This window comes from Gadus morhua, chromosome 12 (genome assembly GCF_902167405.1).
Source record: "Gadus morhua chromosome 12, gadMor3.0, whole genome shotgun sequence".
Taxonomy (NCBI): Eukaryota; Metazoa; Chordata; class Actinopteri; order Gadiformes; family Gadidae; genus Gadus; species Gadus morhua.
This window is the reverse complement of record NC_044059.1, coordinates 21,362,644-21,381,100: the sequence shown is the minus strand read 5'-3', so window position 1 is coordinate 21,381,100 and position 18,457 is coordinate 21,362,644. Positions and strand designations below refer to the sequence as shown.

Genomic DNA, 18,457 nt, shown 5'->3' with positions numbered 1-18,457 from the left:
GTGCGTGTGCGTGCGCTCAAGCCTCGTTTTATTGTGACATTGAAATCGGAAGCGCAATTGTTTAACGGGAGGGAGGGGAACGGAGCCGAGGCTATATTTGTACAGGTTGACTGTAGTGGAACAGGATCATTTATCCCGTCATGTATTAGATTGTGATGGATATTTTCCTTTTTTTTAACCCTGATATCATTTTACACGGGGATGGGGACGATCTCGTTACAGCTGGATTTACTGACAACCTTCCGAAGGCTGGATTTGTTGCTATCGATGTGATTACAGTGGCATCTTTGCAGTTTGGATCTCTTAATTGGTTGTTGTCTTGGCCAGCAGCCACACGCGCGCACACACACACACACATACATAGTAACGAGAACACACATGTATGCGAGCAGACCCATATATGGGTGTGTACCAACGCATGTGTGTGTACGCACGCACGCACACAAGCAAGCAAACATGTGCACAAACACACAGCCGGTCTACCAAGAATTCTCCCATCTTCTGCTTTTGTTTGTTTTTGTACTCATGGGTCTTTGCTTGTACACTTGTTTTACATAATATTCCTAGAGCCTAACTTAACACCCCTAGTGTGATTTATATGTTTTATTAATTCCCTTTTCTTTCTAAACACACACAAACATACACACACACCACACACACACAGCTGGTCTACCCAGAATGCTCCCATCTTCTGTGTTTGTTTGTTTTTGTACTCATGGGTTTGCTTGTACACTGGTTTTACATAATATTCCTAGTCTAAATTGACACCCCCGGCGTGAGTCATGTGTTTTATGTATTCCCTTTTGTTTTCCTTTCTCAGAAGAAGGAGTGGACGTGGGACGAGAGCAAAATGATGGTGATGCAGGACCCCATTTACAGGTGAGCGGGCTGGTAGCCTTGGATGCTGCCAAATGCATTTCTCCAACGATATGATCGTTGGATTTTTTTCAAAAGTCACTTCTTTAATAGTGGGATTAAGGTTTGGCCATGGCCAGAGGCCCAGAAGGCTTTATTAAGGTAGTGTTTTAATTGGTTATCGAAAAAGATTGGAAACCACGAATTATGTGATCTACAAATCCCCCTAATTTCCATGGCCAGACGCACCAGGATGTCTGAAATAGAAAGGCTGCTGAACAGAGCAGACGCCAGCTCTGGTGTTTGCTCACCAACGGTCACCGTAACCTGCATCCCCCACTCGGAGAGATACCTCCCCACTGCCTATTATCTCCCACCACCCACACAAACACAGGCGCACACGCAAAAGATCGCTGCATCAATTTCACAATTCATCGGTCACGACCATTGTGGCTTCCGACACGTCTGAAACTGGCCCCCGGCCCGGGCCCCCGAAGGGCCACCATTCGGCGGCAGGCTTTTCATTCCAACCTGAGTGGGAGGATGTTATCGTCGGCATCTGCTCCGGCGGTTCATTGTGTCTTGGTTTGAAATCCTTCATGTGCCCACCGCCCCCCCCCCCCCGGTCACCCTCCAGTGCTCAGCGCTATTGCACAAAGAGATAGATGGTGCAGCAAATCATCTCCCCGTTGGTGTATGGATGTGTTATTCACCGCTTTTCCTTGCCAGATGCCGTACAGGGATACGGGGGGCGAACCTGCCTTAATAACAATGAGAGTGTCGCGGGTGTGTGCGTGAGGTATGTGTTTGCATCGGCCTCCGATAGCCACGCACGGTGGTGAGAGTTTCGAACCAAAGGATTATGTCTTGAACCGAATAGGCTGGTGGCGGATAAACCCACGATCCTCCATTGATGTTGCGTAAGCACAATGTGCGGCCTTCGCGCGAGAGACACCCACACCATGCGCGACACAAAGGGACACAGTGGTTTTTGAAAATCACAGAGGATTTCTTGAGAAACTGAAGATGAGAAAGCTAGTGGAACATTGTTTTTGTTCCACCAGCTTGATAACGCACTCATGTGCTATGGCAAACGCATGCAGAAGTGCAGGCTTTGGAAATGATTGTTTCAAGAAGATGGATATGCTATTCTTGTTCTTCCCGAGTGTCTCTTTACCCAGAAAGTCTGCCATTTCCTCTTAAGTCGAGGGGGTTGTTGTGAGGTTGGCTCTTGGCTTTGTTTTGTTGTTTATGTGATGTGACGGTGTGTCTATATTCAAAGCTGAGTAAAAAGGATATGTTCCTCCAGTCTACACTCACCGCTCAATATGATCATGATGTGTCACTTATTTAAAAAACGGTTAAGAAGTGCTAGTTAGCAAGCGAATGCTGCTAGGTTTACTTTTAAATTGAATGAAAATATATGTATCATTTATCGGGTTTCCTCAATCAGTTGTTATAACTCTTTAACTCGAAGCAAACTGAAACAAGCCAATTGGTTTCCTTTGATAGTGTGTTTCCTCTCAGTACATTCAGATGCAAGAAATCAAATCAAAAATATATACGTTATATATTCATTTTCCTAGGGCAAATAGTCGCAGCCATAGATCAGAAATCAGATTTTGTCATCCGTTGGCTCCATGAACCAGAATAGGGCAGTTAACCAGTCTGGAGCGAGAAAAAAGATGGCCCTGCACATTATGCTGTTTCAGCAATAGAACCGTAGAAGGCACTGCTTCTCCTGATGTCTTGGGCTAGACTCAAGGCCTATACTACACAAATCCACGCACAAAACATTGAGGCCTGGCCCATGTTTTAGACCATGTTCAGACCACAGAGAACATGCATTATATACAGCATTGTTTGTTTAAAATAATTTATTTTGAGGTAAAAATTATGTTTTTTGTTGTTATTAAATGTGGTGTCCAATTCCTATCAAAGCCTTGAAGCGTTTGTATAACTTGTTTCTGACTTGAGTTATTTGAATTGCTCAAATGAATTGCTGTAAAACGTATACATGAGTCGTCATTTATAAATGGCTGATGAAGCATGTAATGAAAAGAAGTTCTAAGAACATCTTCATTAGCATTTGGTTGTTGGATCGGGTAGCACTTAGCAATATTGGCAATCTCAATAACCATCATCATACAAGCATGACGGTTTTAGTACATCAGAGTAATGGTGTGTATGACACCCTTTGTAGGCTAAATGTGCCAGATTTATAGTATCAAAGAAAGCCAGAAGCCGCAATTAAACTGTCATTTCAATTGGGCTTTAATCATTACCTGAGACATTGTAGCGAGTCTCATTATAGGAACAATAAATGTTGTTTTATTGCTAGCAATTTTCCGCATGATTTTTTTTACAACATGCTTTATGCATTTGCAGCCATAGCCTTTACCGAGTATTCCCCCCTGCGCAGTCACTCTTTGTTCACTCGACCCCACTTAAAACTGCACAGATAAACCTTTCATTGCTGCTTTCCCTTATGTTCAAAGGATGGCAATTATGAGTGTTTAACGATTTAGGCCAATTTACCTATGACGCAATCAATCCAGGAAATGATCTCTCCATATCAATTTGGTGTGTTGATTACATCAATGACTGCCAAAGCTTTGCTTTGAGAAATTTCTAAAACTCAGAAAGCTTGTGAAAATGTTTACTCTAGCCCAGTCTTATGATTTAGATTATATTGTGTGTACTAAGATAGTTAAGGAAATCGGTTTTTAGTTGATTCTGAATATTGAAACCATTTGATTAATCAACATTTGGATTGTACTGGAATATGATTAATGGCTTGTATTGATCTGACACATGGACGACCTCTACGTGAGCATTCTAATTTAGATATTCAGTTTCGGATTTGGTTGGATTGAAAAACTGTGTTTCCAGGCATGTAGCCCTAGCTTGCTTGATGAAATGGCAACAAACTGAAACCTCCAGTGGTATGGCAGAAGGTTGTCTTTGCATCCATCACGGAGGACAGGTCTTAATTTATTCATGGATGTGTAATCCCTGCTCCGTTGCCTGCAAGCGATTAAGCCCTTTACGCAGATTTTTATGTTTCAGATGCATGATATGCAGCCTGTGGTTCACAGGAAATTGTTTGTGTTTATTGAAGTGCTTATGGAGCTATGCATCACCTTTGTGTTGGACAGTTATAGAGTAGGCGAGAGGGCGACAGTTGCTGTTTATGAAAGATATTTCTGTGACTAACTGTGACATGCCTGCATTTTTTGTCTATAGGAAAAGACGTGGCCCATCATAAATAAAAAATAATGGTTTTTCGATAGTGCATATTGTCGATGTGCTGGAATGGTAATTGCATACATATCTCAACATCACAGGAAGGTTCAACAAAGCTGTAAACAACCTCTGAAACGAGGGACTGCATGGCCTATTAGGCTGCTCTAATTTAACTCTTGCTTGAGATATTGGAATTGGTGATGAAAGCCATTTGCCACCTATGGTTGCTAGGGCTGGGTTGGGTCAGAAAAAATGGGACGAACTTCAAAGTTAAATGCATTTATAAGCATTAACAACTTTCGCTGTTCAATCGTCCAAGTCCAAAGAAAAACACAAAATATCGCTTGAACGACTCTGTGCCTGGGAAATCATTCAGAAAATTGCCTTGCACAATCTTTTATATAGCTGTAACCCACAGATTGTCAACCTGTTAGGATGACAAAAAGTTATTTGCTATTACTTCACAGCGATGATGCATCAAAACTTTCCTTATTTGGTACTTTGTGGCAGTTTTTAATTTTTATTGCAATTATTCAAATGATATAGTCGTTGTTATTAACTTTTTATCAGCAATGTAAACAGTTGATCCCCTTGGCGGGCAAATATTAGCAGTAGGAATAGCAGCCCTCTGAAATGGATATTAATTGAGAAGAGATGGAGCAGGTGTGTGGTGCTTTGCGTTGCTGGCCCCTCGGGCGTGTTCTTCCACATCCTCCTGCTCGTTGGGAGATATGCCTGAGCGAACAAATGCCCGGCTCCACGTGCGCTTCCCAGGACACCACCGCGTGCGGACGTGTGCTCATATTTCTGACCGGTAATAGAACTCCTCTAACCTCCCCCTCCACTGCGGTAATTGTTGTTGTCTTTTAGAGCTGCTTCTTCCTTCCAGTAATTACTGCCGATAGTACCGTGCCATATGCTTACACTTAACCTTGGCCTGAGCGCCATCTCAAATCGTATCCACAAAAATGACATTTTAATAGGCGCACACCAACCTTAAGCGCTTTCACAAAGCGATAACAATTGCGAGCTACTCCCTTTGTAAAAGAAGTGTGAGACTTTTAGGTCTGTTTGTCTGGGATCCTCACTTCCTTCAAGACCAGTGCATAATCAAATGTCTTAATGACCCAGAAGAAAAACCTTTCCATATCAGTCCAGAGGTGTAGTCCGTAGGTCTAGATCAGTTGAATACCTGAAGAATATTAATACATGATGGCCTTCGACAAATGCTACAGAATGCACGATATGCTCTCTGCAGACATGCATCACAATAATAATTTATTGATTCAGTTTGGTGTCTTTCAGGAATCTCAAGGTCTTATTGAACTGCAGAAAAACAAGAACAATATTTAAAAGCAATGAATAGGGAAATAGGGAGACAAGACAGGTGGAACTGCAATAAATATATATTTCAATGGTTGGTACTCAGTAGGCTGAGACGATGCTACATATGGATGAAGCGTTAAATGTAAATTCAATTTTAGTCTTGGCTAGTTTTTTGTTCTGCAGTGTTTGCAGGGATTGTTCCACCTGTGTGACTAGCATACAAACCCCCAAGCTGTTTGACACTGCTGTTATCAGTGGTTAAGGCATGCATAGAGAAACCTAAAAGGACCACTGTCTGAGCCACAGTTGTCTCTCGGCATGTCTTATTTTCTCCGGTTTTCACCACCCACTTTAAGTCTGAATAAAAATCCCCCCGGAGCAAATAACTAACAAACAAATACATTGCAAAAACATCTCTCTTTCTCTCTCTCTCTCTCTCTCTCTCTCTCTCTCTCTCTCTCTCTCTCTCTCTCTCTCTCTCTCTCTCTCTCTCTCTCTCTCTCTCTCTCTCTCTCTCTCTCTCTCTCTCTCTCTCTCTCTCTCTCTCTCTCTCTCTCTCTCTCTCTCTCTCTCTGTATCGGTCTCTAAGTCTGTGTGTGTGTTATTGTTCAATCCTAATTGCATGTCAGTGTTGACCTGCATGTTTTTATGGCCTTTTTTGCCTTGCAAGTCCAGCTGTGAAGTCTCTCTCTCTCTCTCTCTCTCTCTCTCTCTCTCTCTCTCTCTCTCTCTCTCTCTCTCTCTCTCTCTCTCTCTCTCTCTCTCTCTCTCTCTCTCTCTCTCTCTCTCTCTCTCTCTCTCTCTCTCTCTCTCCCTCCCTCCCTCCCTCCCTCCCTCTCCCTCCATCCACCCCACTTCTTCCATCTCTTGCTCTGTTGAATGAGAACTATCTGAAACACACCATTTTGGAGGTGCCCTTCTGTTGTGTTAATTAAAACCGCCATCCCTTGCAAACACACACGCACAACCATGCACGCACGCACACACACTCCTGATTAATCAGGTTCGCCTCCTAAATTACATTATAACTCAACAATCCTCACATTTAGATGTAGTCCACCAGGGCGTAAACAGAGGAATCTGTTAAGTCCTGCATTTAGCCGTCACCCGAGTTACTCTGTACACCCGAGTAACGGCCATACACATGGCGCATAGGGAATTGCACAGACAGTTTTGGAGTCATAATTGGAACTTTATAATGAGGTACATGTGGCCTCCCTGGATGCCCTCTCCATGGTAACCTCCAAGAGCACTCTACAGCTTCTCTCTATCTATTCGTCTCTCTGTCCCTCTCTCTTACTCAGTCTCTTTCGATGACTCTGCCCTTGTCTTGTTTTCGATGCACAAACACACTGTTATACAGCCTAAGGTCCAAAACCCTCGAGTAAAATGCAGAGGAAGTCAAGAAAGGCATGAATCCAATGATTTTTTAGGTCAGAATTAGCTACCAAAAAAAAGCACTAGAAAGTTGCGGTTAGCAGTTACCATGGGGATAACACGTCTCTTCTCCTTCTTCTTAGAACTACATTTAGATTTAATCTTCCTGTTAGAATTATAATTATTGTTATTCTAATTCCAACATTGATTCAAGCTGTGAAAGTACTGATATAAAAACACCTAGTCAGAAAGTAAAAGTAAAAAGTAAGGTAGGTCAGAGAACTTTGAGTATGTTTTTCTTCGTGACTTGTACCAATGCATTTAAGCATTACTTGACCTTTATTGATTTTATATCAAAACTAGCAGAGTGATGGGTGGAGATGACTGACTCCAGTGATTGATAACTCATATTGATATGTCACCTAGCCTTCAGGTTGAATCAGTTCGATTGCCCTTTTGATAGTTGGGATGGGTGTAAAGAGTATTGTCTTACATTTAAGCTCTTCCTCTGCCACAGCCTATGTACTGTGTACTCTGTACAAATTACTTTCCTGCAGTGAAATGTATTATTTAACTGAAAGCCTTCTCAGTGAAAGTAGATTTACATGCAAAAGCTTGTCAATTACAATAAGTTGCGTAGACGTAATTTGTTATTTTGCAACCCCTGGAGTAGGAGTAACCTTTAAGTCATGCTCTATGGAGGTGTTCTGCTTCGGCTGAGTAGATCTCCCCTGTTCTTCTTCTGGTAGGTGGGTATGCCAGACATTATACATTACCCTTGCAGCACCTGGCCTTCCCTCAGCTTATTTTTAATGACACCGCTTTAAAGGTACAATGTGTAACATTGACCCAGGGCAATTAAAATGGGTACTGCACTACAAATTCACACGATTGGAGAGGATTGCCTTGGTCGGCCCATACCCACAGACATTGAAGCCAACGCGGAATGCCAGGTTGATGAGAATGAACGAACATGAGCACTAACAAGCTGAGTGCAAAATTATAATTAGAAGCGCGCAATTACTATATATATATTTCTTTTTTTAAGTGATGACAAGTACTACAATATAAGTTGATGATCAGCTAATGTATACGTTTGCTATTATTTGTGTGCAAATTCTAAGCTAGCTCATGTGGCATCCAGCTTGAAATACCTCTGGCCTCTTCATCTTTCAAATGCAACTCAACGATTGACCTATCTTTGAGCACTGCTCAAAAGAGGACATTTAAACGAAAAGCTATGATATAAAGTTTTTTAAATAGGGTAAAATTCTTTTGATCCAGTTTGTTTGCTTGCTTCCATGGTTGCAGCATGCTGTGTTTGCGTTTCTTCCTTTCATATCTGGCAACCTGGGGTACTCTGGGAATAGTGAATCATAACACAGGCCAAAACAAAAACAAACTTTCAGACCATAGCATTGTTGTATATTTGATATATATTAGTCCTTTAAACAATGAATTCAACAACAAAGGTCGGAACATTTGGCAGGTAGAGGGGCGCATTTAAGGAGAAAAAAAACGCCTGAGAACCCTACTGAACAGACAAAGCCGTAGTGGCAACTGACAGGAAAAGAAAGACTACAGGAATGGAACAAGCATAAAATGTTGAGGTAAATGCACAAAAGACTTTCGCAAAAGCCACAAGGGACTTTTAACAACACAGACATTCGGGAGACCAAGCAAAAAATCCCAGTACAAGGAAAAATTGTTTTGTACAAAAAAATCATAACAAGTTATCTCCTCCAAGGACTAAAGTACTTTTTAAATGACGATATTCCTACTTCTATCGAGTGATATGCTGAATCCCCAGTCGAGTGTAAATTATGTTGTGTCTGAAAGATCAGAAAAGAGATGGGATTTGTTGGAGTGGCAGTAGCTCAGGAGGTAGAGCGGGTTGGCTGGTAACCTGAAGGTTATTGGTTCGATCCCCGGCTCCTCCTAGCTCCTCCTCCGAGTGTCGAGGTGTCCTTGAGCAAGGCACCTAACCCTAACTTCTCCCGACGAGCTGGCTGTCGCCTTGCATGGTTGAGAATGGTGAATGTGAGGCAATATTGTAAATCGCTTTGGGTGGACAATGGTTAGAAAAGTGCTATATAAATGCAGTCCATTTACATTTATGGAGTGATTTCCATATCGGTTCTTGGCACTATCAGCTTTCTCTTGCGACACACAGGTCAGGTGGTTTAGTTGATTATGTATTTTTGCCTTCCCTGGCATCAAGGAAATAAAACTGCTTCAAGGTCAGCATTTACCTGTGATAATCTGTGTGTCAATATTACCTTGCACGCACGCACTCTTATTTGACAAATAATGTTCTGCCAGCTTACACACACTCCCAACTATGGTGTTTTGATGTGGAATCAGCTGTTGCGACCAGAAAGATTGGAATTGCTGCATAATTAACTGAATAATTGCAGAATGCAAATATTTATATTGTGTTCTGCATTGTTGTTCGCTGTTAACCAAATACATATTGTTAACAGCTCCATTTCAAAAACAAAAAGGCATCTACACCCCGTTTTTCAGATGGTGTTTGACGACTTAAAATACTAAACAACTGTCGAAAGGATTAACAAAAAAAGAAGGGGCTGGAGCCCGGAAATTGGCGAATGAGTGAGAGCGATGCATTACGCCGGCTTCGAGAGCGTGATTTGAAACCAATATGCTCTGCCTGCTCAGCCAAAGGGGCACCTCATCGCTTCACTTCCTTCCGGGCCGAGGCCACGTCTCGGTTATCCCACGAGGTCGACTAGTAAACACCCGTTGTGTATCGAGCAGTCCTCCACGCATCTGCTTCTGGAAGACTCTTTGTACAAGGTCACGTTATACCGTCCACCCTGTTCCACGGGTCTTATTACTGGGCTGCCAGCACTATGGATTTCCGATAATGTAATTGAGAGGCGCTGAGAAATGGTATAAATGTAGATTCAGTTGTCAACTCGTTGAGGTGTGGGCGTACAGCGTTGTACACTTTCATACGCTCCCTCAGTCGGATTGGGTCTGACCCTTCTGTCTAATTGATCACTGCTGTTGGCTCTCTGTAATGTGTGTGTGTGTGTTTGTGTGTGTGTGTGTGTGTGTGTGTGTGTGTGTGTGTGTGTGTGTGTGTGTGTGTGTGTGTGTGTGTGTGTGTGTGTGTGTGTGTGTGTGTGTGTGTGTGTGTGTGTGTGATCTCATGATGTTAGGTCAGCACACCACAAACTCTTAAGGTCACCAAAGACTCTCATGCCTGTTGACCTCAACGTAAGTCTGGGTCCTTCAAAAGTTGTGTTGCAGATGTGACCGGCATGCGCACAAATTCGCAATCCATTTGGTTTTCCTTTAAGGAAGGCAGTGTGTTCATGACTAGGTTCTTAAATATGTGACCTGGACTGAATCCAACACCGCTGCCCATCTTCTTCATTGTGTGAAATCCGTCTCGTGACAGACCTACCGCATTCGGTGTCAGCTACCGCAGTCGGTGTCAGCCACTGCTTAACCTCAAGTAAAGCCCTGAATGTGTTTGTCAGCATCGCAGTGCTCCGCCAAACAGAAAATAATCATGTACCCATGAATCGTCCGTTTAACTCTGCTGTCGTTCTCTCTCCTCTCCTCTCCTCCCTCAATACACTCAGCATAATTATTTATTTCGCCCTGCTTCCATCTTGTACCCTTTACACGTTAAGCCTTTCCTCTGTCTTCACTTAAACTTCCTCGCCTTCAATTGCTCTTTGCCTTTTCAAAACGTGCCTTATTTCTTCTCTTTTCCACCGTTACCTGGAAGAATAGCTCCCCGCCCCCCCTTCTTTCATTGCCTTTTCAGGGTCACCGACACCACCTCTCTATGTCTTACTCTCTGTTTAACTCCATTTATCTTTCCTTTTTATCCCTCAGTGGGATTTATTTCTTGTTCATTTTTTTCCTCCCAATGAGACCGCTCGGCTGCCCAGCTCGGCTCCCCGGCCCGTCCTCCAGCACCACGGCTAACTCGACACGACGCCCCTTTCAAACGGTTTTACTCTCAAAACGGGGCTCATTAATGCACCGTTTGATCTCCTGTGACACAGCGTCCATTCACCTGTGATTTTCCTCTCGGAGGTGGAGCTTGTTAAAAGTAAGTGGATTGGATAAATCGCAGCAGAGCGCACAAGGTGCTTAAAACATCAAAGTGCCGAGTGGTTGAAGGAAGTATGAAGACAGGGTATCTGACCTACATAGCGGCAGCCGCAACACTTTGACAACTGCTGTGGAAAACTCTCCCTTACACTCGCTGCTTCTTCCCATTGATAAAAGTCAGGTGGGACCGCTAGCAAGGTGGAACAACGCACAACAAACATATTTGGTAATGCAGCTTTTTGTACATTTTGGACTTTTGTGAACATAATGGCTGTCGTCTTTACCACTCACACGTCGTGTGAGTGGTACGTGAGATTTAGTTTGAGTGTTTGCAGCAGGAGACATTAAACGGTTTGATCCGGGCGTTTAGTCTCAGCATTGAGTTACATTTGCATTAAGCCTGTAGTCGTTAGGTCAATTTAGGGTAAAGGATCCATTGAAACTGTTTTCTCTCATTTATCATGAAGTATAAGTCAATAGTTCTTTAATGACTATCATGATTAGTGTTTTCGGTGTTTAGTGCTAGATGTGTTGGATTGATGTGTTGGATTAAAGGTTTTGGCTGGCGCTGGAGCCCCCTGATATTAAAATGTGAAACGTCTGGCTTATTTGCTTCTGTGGAAAAAAAGCTGGTGAATAACTACTCCCACTAATCAGTGTTAATGAGTCTAACGTTGTGGGCTTGGGCAGAAGTCATTTGCTTGCAGTGCACTATGATGACACCACCTGTATCACACCATCATTAGCACACTGAGATAAATCCGCCATCGTCATCAGTGTATCCCTCATTGTTATTTTCTACAGCATGACCTTCTTCCCTGAAGCTAATGGATTTTATTGGTCATAATGTGTTTGTTATCTTCCCTCTGGCTTTTAAGTGTAAGCAAACCCCCTGTTTCAGCTCGAACCTCGAACACTATGATATAAAAAAAAAGCGTAGGAGTTCTAGGAAGGAAAGGGGACGTGTTATCCACACAGCCAATGTGCTTTTAATGAGCGAGATGGTTGAATATGAAGTGTGCCACACACTGTGGGGTTAGACTGTACGCGTCCTTGAGACGTAACACTCTCATTGGCCGCAGCCCAGACGTAGCTCCACCCCACCATGGTGCCTGCACTCCCCTTCGGCTAGCAGCGACATCAAAGTACCTCCGAAAAGGCCCTTCTACTCTGCTGCAGATCATGGAAGACGTACATGAAAAAACACAATTCTGGGTTCTTTAACAATATAAAACCTAAACCAACTCACGCCTTTATTATGTCTAACTTTGTATCTAAAGTTAACCATCTCTAGATGTGCAGGCTTGCATTCCTGTTGCAAGGCTTACAGAGAAAAATGCTTGTTTGAGTTGGTTTGGAAGGAACAATGTTTCTCTGACAAGAACTACAGATTTTTCATTTAATCTCGCTTTTAAGCTCCGCTTCTGTCACCCTATCTCTTGTGTTTTGGTTTCAACCGTGTTTTGTTTGACAATCTTCCTACCATTGTGAGGTGACGAATGAGTCATTGCTTCGAGCATTGTCTCATGTATTGTCAACCATCTGCGGAACAGTGTCAAAAACGGTCAAACTTTTAGTAAAAAAAGAAGCTAAAACCGACATGAGTGCAATGTCAACAATTTATACAATCGTGTACGGAAGGTGGTGTGATCATTACCACCATCGTCTTTTCACCTATGGCATTGGCAGCTGTCCAGAGGTCAACGTTTTGTATGTCTCACAATTACAGCCCAATTAGAAGCACTCTCTTCCTTTTATTCATTGTGTATTACTGGGTAAAGACATTCTGTTAAAAGCCTTGTTTATTTTTGAGCTTCTGCAAACAAGCGGTTTATATTTACAGGAATTTTAAGGTATGGTCTCTTTCCACTCTTTGTCTGTTCAAGATCCCCCTTTTTCTCTCTCACCAATTTTCAGAAGAATATACATGATAATGTTATTCTAATTTTAGGTAAAAACATTAATTTCAAAGGGAGCCATACAGTGTGATGATCACCCACTGCAAAATTCTACTGGAGGGTCCTATAGAATCTTAAGCAATTGTTTTTTTTCAAACTTAATTGGCAAACATAAGAGTGTAAATTCCAGACAATGTCGATAAAATATGTTTTTGCAACCATCATGTAAGTATCTTATTGTCGATGACAGTGCTAAAAACATTTAAAACTCACAGCGACATAGACAATAGTTGACACTACTAATCTTCAAGACAAAGTCAAAGGTAATTTGGCTGAATCCTACGCATTTTAGACCTTGGCAAAGGGGGAGCAGCTGCTGTTTGCACATCACCTATCTTGGGAAGAACAGTGTGAGGCGGGAGCCGGTGGGGGAGGCTGATAAGGGCAACGATTAGCTGCAGATGGGCATCAGTTTGTCATCAGACTCCTCGATGAGATGTGGAATTGGCCCTAGTTAGGTCGTGACAGTTACATCACAATCGAGAGCCGAGTTGCTCCAAACCACTTCAATAGTGCAATCGCTGCGTTTCTAAATGTCAACAACTATTTCAATCGATTAAAATAGCAGGAGACTGTCATTGCGTCAATGGTGCAATTTGTAAAAGCAATTTTCCAATTAAAATGCTAACGGCAATTTATAAATGTTTCTATCTATATATCTTTTTCATGAATATTACTTTACTTGTCCTCCAGAATATTCTACGTGTCCCACGACTCTCAGGATCTGAAGATCTTCAGCTACATCGCCCGGGACGGACAGAGCAACGTGTTCCGCTGCAATGTCTTCAAGTCGAAGAAGAAGGTGAGCCCCGGAGCACAGCGCCTTTTCTTCATTGGTGTACCCTAATAACAAGTAGCCTCGCATCAGCCCGCGCACATCACTGTTTGTGCGGGCTAGAGAAGAGAACATAGTTCATCAGCCATTTACATAATTTCCCATGGTATGGGTACTAACATTTCAATCTCTTTTTATGCTACATAATTGTTGCCTAGTTGTGTCAGAACTACACCCCTGTCTGTGTTTCGACGAACCGCGGCCAACTGTGTATGCGTGGACCAACATTCTGTGTCCCTAGCTAGCCTTGGCAACAGTTCAAGTGAAGAACATTGCAATGTGCGTAGCGACTGTCGCTGGCTTGTCAGACCTTATCCCTGCTTGAGTAAATGAAAAGGCTAGGATAAAGACAACAGTGAAAGAGTGGGGCAGCCCCGTCAAACGGTATCAGGAAGCCGTCCTCGGTAGCTCTATTCAAAGGCATCAAAAAAAGATCTGCAGGACTTCAGTGAATAGCAATAAATTAAACAGCACTGTTTTTATCTAATATAGTTCGGCTTTACATAGACACAGTTCATAAAGGGTGTCTGTTTGTTTTCAACAAAATGTATTCTAATGGCAAACATTGATTGAGCAGTATCCCCTGTGGTACCTTTTGTGTTATTATTTTATTTTATTTTATTATTATATCATCTATGAGGGAATTTATTCATGCGGAACAGTTATAGTAGCTCCTGAATAAACAATAATCGAGCAGGGAGTGGACCCCATCTAGTTTATCCCAAGAATACAATTCTCTCTCTTCTCGGAGCACAACAGCCATAGTCTTCATCTTAATGTATTAAAATATACAGATGGTCGCAGTGGCAGGATGGGCAAATGTGTTGTTTTAGTAACATGCTTAGTTACTTACTTAAATTTACGTAATGGCCACTTTAATTGTATGTCTATGGTATACAAAGAAACGGACGCACACACTACAGCTAATTAATTTAACACATGCTGTATAGCCACTGTATAAGATGGGTGGTGAGTTAGTTATGAAGCTCCAGTGGTCTCTGGGGGAACCGTTTACCCTGGGGCTATTGAGCGTGTGTGTGTTCTTGTTTACCTGGATACCTAGTTTGTGCTGCTGCTGTCTGGGCCCTGTGTATGTCAAGGATCAGTGGTGGTGGTGAAGCACTGGTCTGGCATCCATCTCATTTAAAAAAGAGGGAGAGGGTTATTATAGCAGGAAAAGTTTGAGGTGTAGAGCAAAACTAAAAAGCTTGGAATGTGCACACCAAGCGCAGATATTTAAATGTATTCCTATGAAAGCATCTTTGCAAAGGATGATTTCTTACAAGAAATCTGATACTGAACTTTTTCAGTGTCTATTATTGGCAGCAAAATAATGACCAATCTTGATTTAGGATATCAGCATATAAAAAACGTAACTACCTCCCTCTGTCCAACATGGAGAAATATTCTCCCTCTCTGTCGCTGTCTCTCCCTAGCTCTCTCTCCCTCCCTGCCTCCCTTCCTCCCTCTTCTTCCCAGAACCAACACTTTAAAAGCAAGACAACTAATGAGCGCTCTTGTGTCGGGGCAATTGCAGGGCGTCCAGAGATATCCATCGTAGTGCACTCAATGCTGTGTGTGTGTGTGTGTGTGTGTGTGTGTGTGCGTGTGCGTGTGTGTGCGTCTCAGCCAGAGGCCAAGGACTTGAGTGTCTTTGTGTCTTTTATATTCACTGTTGACCGAAAACAATGAATGGGCAAAGCTATGCATCTTCATGGAACTGACAAGCTCATCTCAAGGCCCTTGTATATGGTGCAACACACATCAAAGAATAAGGTCATGAGTAAGGCTTTGTATCTTTATGACCGGCTGCTGTACAAGACCTTTATGAATGAATATGTGAATCTCAGATAGATTTATAATAGTTTTATATATCCAATTAATTGTTGCGCTTTGTTAATTATTTCTGCTGCTCGGTGCACACAACAAATTAATTCAGCGTTCAAACAAATCGGGTTCAGTACATCATAAAATAGTGTGGTTCAAGGTTTGCTGTTACCTAGACACCATGAAATGAGAATTGTCTTCATTTACTGCCAGATTATTTCCCTATTCAAAATTCTGATAAAAGGTCTAACCATTGTAGCTTCCTCCACAATGTCTATGCTGAAAGGCTTATCACTTTGATTAATAACACCTATAAACACGCTTCTGCTCCACGCAAAATGATGAATACGGCAGACCGGCTGATCTGGCACACTCGTTTCATCAATTTTACACGAGCCATGCAAATCCCAAAGGATAATAATCGCGGCATTTCTCTTGCGTTCTCGGTCCCCTCTAATTACCCTGTTTACTTGAAAATTCGCTCATGTTTCAAAAGTAAAATATGCTTTGAATGGCACCAGAAAGTTTCTTATCAACTGCTTCTCAAGTGTCATCACATTGTAAAGTGGAACGTGGATCTGTATAAGATTTCATAGGCCTTTTTCTGTCCTGAATCTATTTCTGACTGCTTTACTATGCAGATATATGGCCTATGCAGATGATGATGTGACGAAGAAATAACAGTGTTGAGGTCCGATTTCAAGCAATCATTGCCTATAATTATGCTATTTAATGGTAATATGTCACCTCTACTTAGATTACTAATGAGCCTCACTATTCTGTCAATTCAATTTTAATGGGGTGCTGATGCTCTGGCCAATTAAGCCTATATAAAGCCAACATAGACATTGATCCTGGTCTATACTCAGAAGTAATGGACTGGACCCTTGGTATAATTCGTCGTGGGGTTTTTAATTAGAAAAGTTTAGCTAAGCCCAGGGTTGGCCCACGTGGGATTTTCTTTGTGTAATATATCGGTATATAAAGGTTGGGTATGGGATTTGCGAAATGCCAGCAGATTTTGAAAACACACAACTCAAATGGTCCTACCCCCTCTCAACCCCCCCTTCAACGCTGACTCTGACTCCACCCATTCCAAGTAGATGGACGCGCAATCTTGCATGAGCGCGAACACAGATGCGCGAGAGCGAGCCTTTAGCTAGTTAGCTAGCTCCAGTAGCTACCGCAGGATAACAACAAACAGAAGCTTGCTCTGGGTGACGAGCTTTGAGTACGTGCACGAAGGGGTCACGCGCAGGGAGCGGGGGAGGGGGAGGGGAGTGCAGTACAATTTACGTACTTACTGTCAAATGCTACTCGGTGGTTCTGGAAATCATTGGCTGGAGTTTTTCGAGCCCTGCCCGTTCCACAGATGATTGACTTGTTTAATTTTCATGTCAGTACTTCTAACTCAGTGGCTTTAAGTGGGTTATGATAAGGATTTCAAGTAATTTGGCAAAAATGGCCAAAAAAGAGAATTCCATACCCAACCTTTAAACAAATGTCTAAAAACAAGTGAGACAAAAAACAATAGAATAGATATATGTTTAAATTATAAAGAATCCTGTATCATTTAAATGTATCAGAAGGTTGCGATGGTTATATGGTTCTAGCTCCTTCATGCAACCGTTAGCCTCAACGTATTTCGGCTTTCATGTTTTTACCTTCCCCACGGGGCTTGGCGGTCAACACAATCCCTGTGCAACGGCTACTTTTGTCTTCGCTCTTAACGGCCGCCTTTGAATAGCTGCCGGGACCGTAATGGCTGACTAATTGGCAGGCATGAATAGGTCGAGGGAGCAGATGTGACAGGAGGGAAGAGAAGGGAAGAGAAGGAGGACACTTAATAGCGCCGCTCGTGTCAGCCAAACTGCTACTTTGACTGTCTCCGTCACTTTCTTTGTCGACAAGTGTCCATTCGCAACCTACGTCCGGGACGGTCTGTCTCAAAGTGGGAGGCACAGGACTACTACAGGGAGATGGGATGGAAGGGATCATTTAATGTTTTTGAGTGAAGGGAAAGCTCAAAGGCACCCCAGATTAAAACAAAAGCACAGGCGGACCGGAACAATTAGAAAATGTATTGCACACAGGAGCTGTTAAGAAATGAGTAACTTTATAGTCGTTGTGTATGACTGCAGTAGCCGGGATGAACCAAAAATGATTTAATCACGGCCCAGCTGCACGGTTCTTCAGACTATCTGATGCTGTGGATTGTGTGTGGTCGATAGCTTGTTCAAGCAGCACACTGTCTCTCACCGGTTTATGCATCATCAAACTGTGTCCTTCTGTCGAAAGCGCAGCAAAGCCCGAGAGTGTGGGAGCCGCCTAGGTTGCGTGTGGCATGGGTCTACTGCAACAGAATATTTTGCCACAGTTTTGGGGCAAATAGGCCACTATAAATGCCATGGCCATCCATTGTCAACTACCCTGATTGGGAGCTGCGTGTGCGTGTGCGTGCGTGCGTGCGTGTGTGTGTGCGCGCGCTTGTGCGTGGAATTGATGGATGGGTAAGTAAAAGTAAGAGGCCTTTGTGCATAGCCTGGAGCAAACGGTTTGGCTCTGAGAAGCCACTGAGGCATCTTAAGTTAATAACACCCCATTTATCACAAACAAACCCAAGCACACACACACACACACACACACACACACACACACACACACACACACACACACACACACACACACACACACACACACACACTTACACAAAGTGTAGATGCATTTACTAGCAAACATTTTGCTCTAATAATTAGGGCTCAAAACACAAACACACACACACATAAACACGCACACAAAAACGCACACAATTTCACTCCAGTCAATATGCTGAGCATGGTTCTTTCAACTTTATCGTGTCACAACACTATTATTAATGCCCTATCATCATATCATAACAGAAAGTTCTAAAATCAAGAGTTTCATAACATAGCACATT

The 18,457-nt window shown here is 42.7% G+C and overlaps 1 protein-coding gene across 4 annotated transcripts in view; it reads left to right on the top strand.

The window, feature by feature from the left end:
* nos1apa (nitric oxide synthase 1 (neuronal) adaptor protein a) overlaps positions 1 to 18,457 on the top strand; it is a 97,083-nt gene that overhangs the window by 37,437 nt on the left and 41,189 nt on the right. For all 4 annotated transcript variants that reach the window (XM_030372636.1, XM_030372635.1, XM_030372638.1 and 1 more), the window contains exons 4-5: positions 821 to 879; positions 13,551 to 13,659. In XM_030372636.1, the coding sequence (XP_030228496.1) occupies positions 821 to 879; positions 13,551 to 13,659 (168 nt within the window). The remainder of the gene's footprint in view (positions 1 to 820; positions 880 to 13,550; positions 13,660 to 18,457) is intronic.